At 37.4% G+C, this 13,353-nt stretch overlaps 1 protein-coding gene across 1 annotated transcript; it reads right to left on the reverse strand.

Moving 5' to 3' along the window:
- Window positions 1-833: 833 nt before the first annotated feature.
- On the reverse strand, window positions 834-6,471 carry fis1 (fission, mitochondrial 1). The gene is made up of 5 exons (XM_056242841.1): window positions 6,363-6,471; window positions 5,699-5,831; window positions 5,192-5,268; window positions 4,450-4,555; window positions 834-1,393 (listed from the first exon to the last, which is right to left on the reverse strand). Exons 1-5 carry the CDS (start codon window positions 6,405-6,407, stop codon window positions 1,293-1,295), a joined length of 462 nt encoding a protein of 153 aa, XP_056098816.1. The 5' UTR covers window positions 6,408-6,471; the 3' UTR covers window positions 834-1,292.
- Between the last annotated feature and the right edge of the window lie 6,882 nt (window positions 6,472-13,353).

Below are 13,353 nucleotides of genomic sequence, written 5' to 3' on the forward strand. Positions count from 1 at the left end.
TTAAAGCATCAGTTTTTTCCTTACCACCATTCCCAGATCTTTAGACTAATAAATCTAAAACTTTCCCAGTGATTTTTACAGAGAAGAATGCACTCAGTAAGAGCAAATTAAGCAATTCAATATTTTAGAGCCATAGAAATTCCCATGCATGGAAATCACCATTTTAAAATGTCCTGCAATTTCCAGGTGTTTCATGATTGTGGGAATCAATCCTCTCTTACTGAGGCCAACATAACTTAAAACCATTAGTATAACAGGACATATTGCACATCAAACTGAAATAAAACCTACATTAGCCTCTCCAATAATGTGTGGAGGACATACAAAACTGGGGGAAAAGGTGATTTTATATCTATAATATAAGCATTTATCTCAGTACCTCTTTGATAAACTGCATAAGACAGAAATAATGAAATCTGTATGGTTAAAAAAGACGTTTTGTGAAGCCGTTTCATACTGTACACGACGAGCAGCGTGAACGCAGATGTGAATGTTCACTGTGATCGTACATGTCGAAGGTTTAATAGACACAGGTGAATCGTCATTTAGAAATAGGATCGTGTGGGTGTTTGAATCGAGATCGAGATCTTTTACCAATGAATCGTGCAGATCTGTGTTTCAATGAAATCTAGAAGCAGAAATTAAGTCGTACAGATAGAGACACACACACACACACACTGTCACAGTCGACAGCACATGTAAACCGACGGGTGATGAACTGTGCTGACAATGAAGACTTGTAAGAAAATGAATTACAAGGTTGACCCTGGTCACGCATGACACTTCCAAATCAAACCAGACAAATAATGTGCAAGGCATGCAAATACACTGTATCACTTTAGTAAACACACATTTTAATTCTTTAACACGTGTGAGGTATTACTGAAGTTTATCAAAATATTGATTACCTATAGTGTAAATACAGTTATATATTAAAAAAAAATCCAAAAGGTGCATGCTATTACAATACACCTCATCCATAACGGCAAATCTTTGGCAAGCATCTGTAGTTGAATTCATTAAAAACAATTAAAGATTTCAGAGAAAAAAAACATAGTTTTTTTTAGTTTATTCCAACCCCACATTTCTATACATACCAAAAAGAGCTGGGGAGCAAAAAAAAACCTAGGTAAAATATGATCACTTAATTATGTAAGGCATGGCAGAATAATACAAAATAAAAAAGGGAGAGGCTTCCTTATGGTTTTATGTGATTATAGGATTTTATGAAATCATTAAGTCTTTTTTCTGACCAGGAAAGGAATCAAAGTACGCTTCTCGGGAACGTCATATTAGGACTTTGCACCTTTGGACACAGCCAAACCAATAAGACCAGCCAATCCGGCCACACCTAATCCGATACCGCCAACGATCGCCATGCCAACCAAGCCATCTGAAAAGAACGGGGAAAAAAGAGAGAGATTTCTTCACTTGTATCTTTAACGCAACAGATTGAGTATGTTTACATGTGCATCGAATTCTGCTGGAGGTCTATATTTATTTATGTTTATACAGATATCAGAATATTCATGTATACATGGTTGTTGTAAGCAGTGTTGGTCGCATTACAAGTAACTCGAGTTATGTAATCAGATTACTTTTTTCAAGTAACTAGTAAAGTAACGCTTTTTCAAATAAGCAACTCAAGTTACTTTGTTTCCACATTTGACTGACAGCTCTCCTGTCCTCATGTTGAGAGAAATCGTGAGTAAGTGCGTTGTGTGTGTGTGTGTGTGTGTGTGTGTGTGAACATGATGGTTACTGTAGTTCTAGACTAAACGTGAACAGGCATTTACTCATCTCACTTGCACAAAAACAGATTCAATATTCCTCAAAATGAATAAAAACAGTGAAATGTAAACTCAGAATATTACACAAACCTGCAATAATTCAATGTTGAATTACACAAATATACTTTATGTATTTAATCTCACTTTAATGTCTTTGCTGCTGACCTTCGATGATCAAACTCAACCGTACTAAAAAGCAAAAACAATCTGCAATCCAGAACAGCAGCACAGCTGGAAGGTTTGTTTGAGTTGCATTTTGAGTGAATTTGCATTTCCTTCATCCCGAGGCTTATTCATTTCACTTTTGGTGTGAAAGGCCCTTTATGTTTGGCAAAAATATAACTTTTTTTGTTTTGTTATTAAAAACAGCCCAGCCCAGATGAGAAAAAGTAACCCATTACATTCAATAAAAAGTAACACAATTAGTTACTTTTTTAGGGAGTAACGCAATATTGTAATGCATAACTTTGAAACGTAACTTTCTACACCACTGGTTGTAAGTATGACAATAAACACGTGCGTTTCCATTCCTGCTGTTATGCAGGACACTGCCACTGGTTATCAGCGGTCAACCGATTAATCGGACCATATTTGGCATATCGACAAAGCTTAAAGGGTTAGTTCACCCAAAAAATGAAAATTCTGTCAGTAATTACTCACCCTCGTGTCGTTCCAACCCCGTAAGACTTTCGTTCATCTTCGGAACACAAATTAAGATATTTTTGATTAAATCTGAGAGCTGGATCACTCCTCCATAGGCTTCTTAAGGGATCGAAACTGGCCGGCCCAAAAGTTATGAAAGACATCGTTAAAATAGTCCGAGTGACTACAGTGGCTCAATCTCAAGTTTATCAAGCGACGAGAATACTTTTTGTGCGCAAAAATAACGACTTTATTCAACTATTCATTTCCTTCTCTGTGGGCCGTGAGATTTCACGTAGTGTAACAGCGCAGCGACTCACTATTGGCCGACGCTGGTCATGTGTGTGATGCGTGACGTGCAACCTAGAAGCTTTGCGTAGTTTCACTACGTGAAATCTCACGGCCGTACAGAGAAGGAAATGAATAGTTGAATAAAGTCGTTATTTTTGTTTGTTTTTTGCGCACAAAAAGTGTTCTCGTCGCTTGATAAACTTAAAGGGGTCATATAATGCCATTTTTGTACAAGCTATTATGATTCTTTAGGGTCTAAATTAAAAGTTTGTAATATACTTTAATTACAAATTCTCATTAGTATTGTAAGAAAACACTTATTTTACCTGGTCAAAAACAGCTCTGTTTTCAGCACGCCGTTTCAGTGCATATGACTTTAAATGATAATGAGCTTTGCTCACCCCGCCTCTCTGTTCTGTGCGTACACCGTTTGTAACACAATAACACAATAACCATAACGCGTTGTTCAGTATAAACGTGGGATTATGAATTATATTGAGAACATCATACATAGAAAACATGCCGTAATGTACCCTGAGTGTAAACCTTAGACGCATTCATTGTGAAGCGTGCAGCTAGCGATTTGCAAAGATTAATATATTAATATAAAGTTTAATAAAACGTTACACTCACTTCAGTTCCTCTAGAGGTTCAGCAGGAACACGAATAGCTCGTACCGATCCTTTTTTCATGAGCAGCTTCTTAGCAAAACCAGCTTTATACTGACCCTCGTTTATAAAGCAGTCTGGTGAGAAATGATTCGGCAAACATTAGAGCATTGACGTTGCTCGTGGGGAATATTCCCTTCGAAAACAAACTCAGCCACTGCGTCTTCAGCGGTTCGGATTTAGGAACATTAAAATGACTGTGTTCGTTATTGCACCCAAGAACAGAACACCACAATCGCTTAGACGCCATTCTGCTCATAGACAGTGCTCCAGCATATCAACAATGACCGCGCTGGTCCGCGCAGACTATGATTGACAGCTGGCTCACGAGCGAGGGCGGGTCTGTGTTGAAACGCTCCTGTCAATCAACAATCGCGGGAGGGGCGTCCGACCGTGTGACGTCACAAGGTCGAACGGCTCGATTTGAGGCAGGGGAAAACATATAAGGAGATTAAAACAAAAACACTGGATGGATTTTTATCATTATATGATGGTTGTGTACAGGCACTGCCAACACACATTTCAGTACAATCAACTTGTAAAAGTGCATGTACCATTATATGACCCCTTTAAGATTGAGCCACTGTAGTCACTCGGACTATTTTAACGATGTCTTTCATAACTTTTGGGCCGGCCAGTTTCGATCCCTTTAGAAGCCTATGGAGGAGTGAGACAGCTCTCAGATTTAATCAAAAATATCTTAATTTGTGTTCCGAAGATGAACGAAAGTCTTACGGGGTTGGAACAACATGAGGGCGAGTCATTACTGACAGAATTTTCATTTTTGGGTGAACTAACCCTTTAATTTTCAGCAGCCATTTCTCTAATATTCATATGATGCTAATATGCTGATTTTCTGCTCATTAAACATTTCTTAAAATCATTAATGTTGAAATCAGTTGCACTGCTTAATATTTTTAGGGGAGTCCTTGCAGAGTTAAATGCATTAATTCCTTTTAAAAAAATTTTTTTTACTTTTGAATGGTAGTGTATGTCACAAAATCCTATTTAATAAGGCCACTGACTGATGTTTTTTCTTGTCTGTCGTTGTATCTCACCTTTTCTTAGCGCATCGTTGATGAGTTTCTCCAGTTCCAGGGCCTGTTTGTTACCTGGTTCAGTCTTCAGCAGAGTACGAATGTACTTCAGTGCTTTCTCATACTCCTGAGAGGAGAAGAAAAGATAGATGCAGGGTGGTAAACAGAGCTAAACAAAGGGAGAAAGATTACATTCATACATCTCCCTTATTATTAGAATGACTTCTGAAAGATCACGTGACACTGAAGACTGGAGTAATGATGCTGAAAATTCAGCTTTGATCACAGGAATACATTACATTTTAAAATATATGAAAATAGAACAGTTATTTTATATTCTAATAATATTTTGCAGCTTTTACAGTATTTTTGATCAAATAAATGCAGCATTGATGAGAATAAAATACATCTTTAAAAAGATGCATTCTATATATATATATGCTTTTCTCATGATTTTGGGGTAAAATATGAGCAGGACGTACTCAACAGGTTTGGTGAGATTTACGTCTAGTACAGCTACTTCATATGGCACTCGGATTGAACCGTTTATACATTACACTTGTTTATATAATGATGTGACAATAAAGTGACTAAACTGAAATTATGCAGTAAAGTCATAGGCTTCCAGGAACATAGTTGAGAAACACTGATTTAATTAGACGACAAAGATATGTGATATAAAACAACAACAAGATTTATTAGCAGTGACGTCATCATCATCCCAGATAACAAATTGGATTTGTCTGGGAAAATACTAACCCACCTTAAGTCTGTAGTTTGCAACAGCAAGGTAGAAGAGAAAATCTCTCTGATCGTCTTTTTTACTCGCTTGAACCAGTTCTGGCAAAAGAAAAATTAATCACGTTTTACTGAATTTGAAGTCAAGAACATTAACGCTGGACCTCAAGCAGGCCCAAACTAAAGGGATAGTTAAACTTCTGTCATCACCTGCTCACTCTCATGTCGTTCCAAACCTGTATGAGTTTCTTTCTTCAGCTGAACACAAAAGAAGATATTTTGAAGAATGTTGCTAACCAGACAGTTGACGGCAGCCATTGACTTGCATAGTATTTTTTCCTACTATTGAAATCAATGGCTACCATCAACTGTTTGATTACCAACATTCTTCAAAATCTCTTTAATGTGTTCAACAGAAGAAAGAAACTCATACAGATTTGGAACGACATGAGAGTGAGCAAATGATGACAGGATTTTCATTTTTGGGTGAACTATCCCTTAACCAAAAACTAGGACTTGCTGAAGCACTGACCTTCCAAAAGCTGAATGCCTTTTACAATATCATTTGTGTACTTGCTTCTGATCAAACACCAGGCGTACTCAAAAGTGGTTTCCTTTGAAACAGGTCCTTTCACCAGCTCTGCATTATACTTCTTCTCAAACCTCTGGAAGACAAAAAAAGTCCCATCAGTGGATGGGTGGGAATCAGATTCACTCAGTTGCATCAGTAGGAGGATGATGTCAGGATCATGTGCTCCCCCTGGCCGACAAACACAGACTAACTTTTATAGAAAGACTTTTACCTCCATCGTGAATTATAGCAGAGAAACATCTGTTTCCATTTATATAATAGGTCAAATGATAGGTGTAATATTAAAGTGACAAAACTAATAAAATAGGTATTTTTATCCCTTAAAAGTATAGGCTGTATAATGGCAGGTCTACTCTTACATAAGTCATTAACTTACAACAAAGTCCCTTTAAGACTGTGTATAAAGTCTTTGCTAACAATGAGTTGAGGATACATCAGTAACAGACATACGTCATGTTCATTGTTGTTGTTTTGATGCGGTAACGTTAGAGCTGCGTCAACCGAAACTTCCGATTATAACCGAATATCGATGATTTTGCCACATACAACCTTTATCGATATCATTTTGGATTCGCAGTCGTTAAAAGGAGAGAACATGTTTTACCTTTAGATCTTCTGGTGCCACTACATCTGACACAACCGCCTCCATGTTCGCGGAAAAACCAACACTAGCTTGTTCACGAAGTTGTCAAAATAAAAGACAGTGATTATGTCATATTCCGTTTCAGCTGTATATCTGTCTTCCTATTTTTAATAAACCATGACCATGGTATTTTAATATATACCATGGCCCTAAATGATTAACATTAACATCCAGGATCCTTAAAAAAAGGGTATTAATATGACTATTTTTTTTAAACAATCATGGTATTATTAGTGATATATTGAATTTATTATAGTCATTTTTATACGAAGCTCAAATACATAAATAAAAGCCTAAAAACCTTAGTGCATGACTCTCGTTTCCTGACATCTTAAATATTAAACCCAGAACTTTGTTGAGTAAATGATTGACATTTTGTGTAAGTGAAGAGCTTGTATGGAATAAGAGACATCTATGAGAAGAAATTATTTTAAAAAGGGAGAAACTGTCATTGAATTGTGTCTATTTAGGGTACATAAAGTTATGAAATCAGTCCTATCAAGAGAAAAGAGTCAGTAATTTAATTCCAAAGATGTTTCCCCACCCGACCCACCACCATAATGATATTAAACACGATACATAATTGCACAATACAATTTGAAATGTGATGGGCATGTTCATGACGTTTCGTTAAATGACAAAAAGTTAGTAGACAGCTTGAAAATAAAAACTTTATTGTCTAAAAAAATTACCGGATTATAGTTGGAAAAAACCCTACTACTTATTATCAGTATTACGTAGTAGTACAATATTTGTATGGATAGGGTTATGTACTTAATTATGTGTGTTTGTTTGTTTGTTTATTGATTCGATCCAATAATTTTAGCAATGTAATTATTGTGACTTTTATTATGGACAGAGCATTTCCGGTAGTCATTTCAAGTCTTCCGTTAGGGGTCACTATCTTCACGCGCCTCTGAGAGCAACGCGACACTCCGGTCACGTGGTACGCCCGAGTAGGACGGCCATCTTCCCTAAAACACAAACAACAAGAGCGTACTAGACATCAACACGCAACGACCATTGGAGAGGGAGAGAGAGAGAAAGAGAGAGCAAAAAAACAGTAAAAACGGAACACGATTCTCGAGGAGGAGCACAGAACACAAACAACTGCACATGCATCCAAAGTGAAGATCGTAGAGTTCGACGGGGCGACTGGACAGTAAAAATCGCATCGACAGCTCCAGAAATACGGTCAGTGTCAACTGTGCGCCTCTCTCTCTCTCTCTCCTTGAATGTCTGAAGCGTTTAATGGCAGATGGGTGTTGCATTAAGTTTTATGCAAACTTGGAAGGGGAAGGTCAGTGTGTGTGCAAGCAGCAAATGCGCATTAGAGGCCAGCGCTTGGTTCAGTGGGCATAAATTGTGCTGGTTTAAGCAGAGAGGCTTTTGTATGTTTGGAAAGGCAACCGTGGCCGTGGGTTGAAGGCCAACGGAAGCACCGGAGTGGATTTTGGAGGGGCGCCGCGTGCACACTCCCCTCTCCCCCGTGCACGCGACGCCCCTCTAAACTCCTCCAATCGATAGAAAAACGACGTCAATCTGCTTATATATGGTCGGTGTCATTCAACGGAGTAGGTATTGGACAGCGACATCTTGTCTGTGACAAAATAGGCGTCTTTTCTGGGCGTACGTTTGTGTTGAGCGCGAGGACATGTCAGATATGAATGGATTGAGGAAATTAGTTGGTTGGTTGTGGTTATGTCCCGTTCGCGAACGACTCTTTCTTTTGAGTCGGATCTTTTCAGTGATTTGGTTGAACCGATTCACGGAACGATTGGTTCACGAACTGGACTGAATCCGTCTGAGCGGAACCAGCAGCTTATTGACTCGTTGAAGCGAGAACTGTCAGATTCGTAAAGAGTCGAAATTATAAGTTAGTTAGAGCATTTGGAGAGAAGTTAGGGCTGCAAGATATATAAAAAACTATACTATATTGCTTTAAGTGTATACAATCTATTTAAATTATATTTAAATATAGTTAAAAACTGAAAATATTACCAATATGTCAAACTTTCACATTCTTTCTGGGAAAAGAAAGCATCACTGCAATTTTTTTAAAAGTGAACCGCAATGAATGTTTTAGCATTTCATAAAAGGTCACAAATCTTTCACAATGACATCTGACAATGTCATTTCAACATCAATGTAACGTTAAAGAAGAAAAAAACGATTTAAATACTAACTCTTTTGCTCACCCTGATAATATATAGTTATATCAATCTGAAAACTTATCAAGAACATCCAGGTAAACAAAAACACCTGCAAGTTAATATATTTATGAGTTGAGCATATGACCGTTTTATCAGCATTGATACGAAAGAAAGTTTTAATAAGTAGCGCTTTATAAAGTCAAAGCAGTTTTTTACCAAGGTATTTAGCCTAAGTTAATTTTGGTTAATCAAATTATATTCAAGTTGTGTTTTATGAACTTCAACTGAGTCAAGACAAACAACAAACTAGCACACATGAAATTACTATAAACATCCATATTAGTAAAAACTTGTGTTTTAGTATCCTTATCAATAATAATAAAAAGTTAAACATGTATTCGTTAATGTGAATGGCTTTATTAGTGTGTGTATGTATGTATAAAGGATTGCTAAATTAGTTTTTTAAACTGTTCTTTGAATCATATTTTCTCTCCTGTTTGAACCAGCTGTTATTTGGCAGCTGTTCACATGACATTGTAGTTCAGCAATGAATTATGAGCACTCTCAGGCATACTAATGTATTTATAATTGAGGTTTAAGTTACAGGTGTCTTTAGCCTAGTTGTTCTTGGGCTGACATGCATTCTCATGTTGTAGGATACTTTGTTTAAGAGCCCTACTCCCCCAGTGAATACTATTTATTCTCACCGGTTTGTTTGGTTGCTTGGATATTTCTGTTGCTATGACATCTGTGGCCGCAGTTAAATGTTTCTTTTCCATCTCCATGTTTTTCTGATTGCACAAACCCTTCTAGTTGTGCTGTGCAGATGTCAATAATCTAGAAAGGGTTTAGTTTAAATCTAGCTGCACTTGCCCTTTCCAAAATATAGGCCTTCTGGCAAACTTGAGGGGAACTTTGCCACAAATGAACAGTTTTTAAGATAACACCATGTTTCCTCGAAGACAGGTCTATTTAGGTTTGTTTGTGGTCACGTTTCTTTAAGAGACAATATCTTAAGAATATTTTTAAAAGGAGAAAGATTATTTTTATGCATGCTTGGCCTTTAAATTCATAGGATTAGGGATGGCCCGATACCATTTTTTTTTAAACCGATACGAGTACGAGTATTTACATTTGTGTACTTGCCGATACCGAGTACCGATACCAATATTTCTACCGCAAAAGTAATAGGCTTCCAGAAAAGAAGACGACTATTTTAGAACACAGGTTAGAAGACTGTTTTTATTTTCTTCCCTGCTTGTTTTAACAAGTCTAAAAATAAATAAAAATTAGTAAAATAATAAATGTATTAACACACAAACCACTGTTAATTTAACATAAAAGCAAGCAGGCTACTGCGTGCATGGTCTGCCATGACTGAATGCGCGCAAAGTGCGCCCCCTTAATAAATCCTAAAAGCTGACAGTTCATCGCGATCTCACACATCTCTGTTATTATCAATGAAGCTGACTGCACAATCTATCTTTCATAATATCCACACTTTGTTTGTTATAATTAGAGGATTTGCCAGCATACAGAAATCAGCACTGAACAAAAAAGTCCATTTTGAGCGGTGAGGGGAGTCTATCTTAAATGCTTCTGATTGGCCATTGCGTTCAAGAAATCAACACATATGTCTGTGATTGGCTACATCGCTCAACGCTGTAACCATGTTATGAATAGAAACTCTGGCCTGTAAATCGTTTCTATTTTGTTGTAGTTGTTCTTGTTGCTTTTCTGCAAGACATGAATAAAAATCTATTAGTTTTTATGTTTTATTCATAGATATTTGTAGTTTGCGGGAGTCCCGCGAATCGTTTTATTCTCCCGCACCCGCACACACAGAGTGAGTGCATTACCGCCCGCCGCGCGCGCTCGGCCATCAGATCTATGATGCGTCTTCAGATGTTTAATTAGATTGCTGGTGTTAAACGATGTACTTTCTTTCCCTCCTCTCGACACCTTAGCTGAACATAACTTACAGTCTGCCTTGCTGTTGTCATCATCCCTTATCTTGAAATGAGCCCAAACCGCCGACATTATACTTTCCTATGCCTCAGTTCACCTCGAGAAAAGCACTCGCGGCGGCCAGTTTCGTTTTGCAAAATGTACGTGGTATCGGTGCGTGGTATGGGCGAATTTTTATGAGTACGAGTATATGAGGACAGTATCGGCCCGATCCCCGATGCCAGTATCGGTATCGGGCCATCCCTACATAGGATACTAACAGACACAGATGTACTTCCCACCTTTCTGTGTTTTAATGGCTTCAGTTAGGGCTGCACGACATATAGAAATTATCGAATGTTGCAAATGTACATATCGTAATGGCTTATGTTATGATAACTGAATTTCACTCAGATTTCATCAAAAAGATCTTCATTTGTTTTCTGAAGATGAATGAAAGTCTTATGAGTTTGCAACGACATGAGAGAGTAATTAATGACAATTTTCATTTTTGGGTGAACTATCCCTTTAAGGTGACTAATGTAATCAGTTGAGAAAGCAAGCACACATGTACCGTAATAATATATTGGTTCTGTGCAGCTCTTAAAGTGACAGTAACCTAATAAACCTGCTTCTGTCTGTGGGCTTAATGTTAAACAAAAGACTAAGAGAAAATCACACACTGCTCTTGCCTGAATAACTTTTGTAACTTTCAATCAGTATATTTAATTCATTCAGTGAAGACTAAGCAGTGTTTTATTTTTGCATCTTATTATTTAACGTCTGTTGTTAATGTAGTTAGGTTTACACTGACGTTAAAATGACTTACTTACTTTTTATGTAATTTTACTGTAAAACAGCCGTTCTCTTTCAGAAGTTGTAGGGATGCTTTCTTCTCACAAAAAGAATGTGAAACATATGGTTATCATTTTCAGTGTTTTATATATTTATATTAGGGCGGTCACTTTACGTTCGAAAATTGATTGCACAATCGATCGGACCAACCAACACAAGTTTCGAAAATGAAAATTGGGAATCGATTTTAACAGCCTTTTTTTTTTACCACTAATGTGTTTTAGGTGGACGGATCAATACAGCACACAGAACATGTTGAATGTTAGGAAATAATTCTGTTAACCAAATGCTTTTTAATATTCGCTATTACTTCAATGCAAGTGAACAAGCGCTGTTATTTGTTGCTTACTGACGTGTGTGTGTTCAAGTAGGCCATAAATGCGCAGATTCTGCGCGATATGCTGCATTTAATATATCATGAGGACTCACGAGTTGCGTATTTGCGCTAAATCCGCGCAGATTTGGCAGCAAACTGAGTAAACATAGAAACACGCCAAATCGGCGCGTGATTTGACAGCGTTACCCGCCAATGTTCATTTTTACCCGCATTTGGCGGGTTGGAGGGAGTTAATTTAAATCGGTGAATGTTGCTCTCCTTTTTGTCATTGTGCACGAAACTTCACGCCAATAAATCATCAGAAATATTGCTGACTTGTGCAAGCGCCCTCTTTACGTTCGTCCTAATCTTCTTTTACTGTCTATGGTCGTAATGCCTGTTAGTTGTCCGTGGATTTGCCTTTTGAAAATGGAAACGTCTTTAGACATGGAAAATTCGATTTTACAATCGATTCAATGAACACTTATGTCTCAAAAATCGAAGAGGATTTTTTCACAAAAGTGACAGCCCTAATTTATATATCATTTACATTTATTTTACACACTTAAAGCATTATTGAATCGCATAGCGAATATCATATCACATTTTTTTCAATATCTTGTAGCCCTAGCTTCGGTTATTGTCTTATCTTGCATTTAGTCCACAATAGGGATGTCACGGTACCAAAATTCCAGTAGTCGGTACCGATACCATTAAAATGTTACGGTTCTCGGTACCAATTTCGGTACCACAGCAAAATCAGTTTGAACTATTTTTTTTTATTTTTATTTATTTAACTATTTGAAAAAAATATATATATATTAAATTCAATTCAATTCAATGACTTTATTATTTATGATGGTAAATTTATGAAAGCATTGAAGGCTACATGCTGTTTAAACGAAAATATTGATGATATTGAGAAATATTGCTTATAAAAAAAGTCAAGTGAAAAATAAGCAACCTTCTATGCACACATTATTATTATTATTAGTAGTAGTATCTTGAATTAATGGAGACGTAGTTAAATCTATTGTACAGTAGCCTAATATAATTATTTCTGTCAATTTCTTTAAGTTAAACCAAACTTTTATTTTGACGGGTTGCCGTGAAGACCTTTGAGTTTCTGTGCGTGTATGATATGACGATAGTTTTTCTCAAATGAAACGGTAAAATGCTCATGAAGTGACTCTCGGAGATGAATGGAATCATAAATCATGTCACCATATCGTGAGGCAGCAGAGACTGAAAACAGCGCGAGCGTCACTCGATCGTGCTTGTGTGTGTGTGTGTGTGTGAGTTAACGTTTAATGAAACCGCGCGTCTGCGCCGTTCATTCACACAGAGACAAGCAGAACATGAAGGGTTCATATTTAAATAGTCGTTTTGCAGTTTAATACACAGACACCACATCAGCAGCGCCGCCGGTCGCCATGTCTCAGCGCTTTCATGAAGCGGACGCAACTTCACGCCCTTCGTGCATGCTTGCGCGCGCATCCAGAACCGGGTTTGACTGGGTACTCGGTACCACCGGGACTTGGTACCGTGACGTTTAAATTTTTTTAGTACCGACTTGGTACCGAAGTACCGAATATTTTTACAACACTAGTCCACAATATTGAAAAGTTTTCTTTTTTTTCTCCTGCAGGTAAAGGAGGGAGAGGGATTGTCGGCGTGAGGA

The sequence above is a fragment of the Rhinichthys klamathensis genome, unplaced genomic scaffold, assembly GCF_029890125.1.
Source record: "Rhinichthys klamathensis goyatoka isolate OS25496 unplaced genomic scaffold, OSU_Roscu_1.1 h1tg000760l_1, whole genome shotgun sequence".
Lineage (NCBI taxonomy): Eukaryota > Metazoa > Chordata > Actinopteri > Cypriniformes > Leuciscidae > Rhinichthys > Rhinichthys klamathensis.

Coding starts and splice junctions, on each gene's coding strand:
- fis1 (XM_056242841.1), bottom strand. CDS start 6,407: ATGGAGGCGGTTGTGTCAGATGTAGTGGCACCAGAAGATCTAAAG. Junction 4,556..5,191: donor TTGCAAACTACAGACTTAAG/GTGGGTTAGTAT, acceptor TTCTCCTCTCAG/GAGTATGAGAAAGCACTGAA. Junction 1,394..4,449: donor CAACGATGCGCTAAGAAAAG/GTGAGATACAAC, acceptor CGTTCTTTTCAG/ATGGCTTGGTTGGCATGGCG.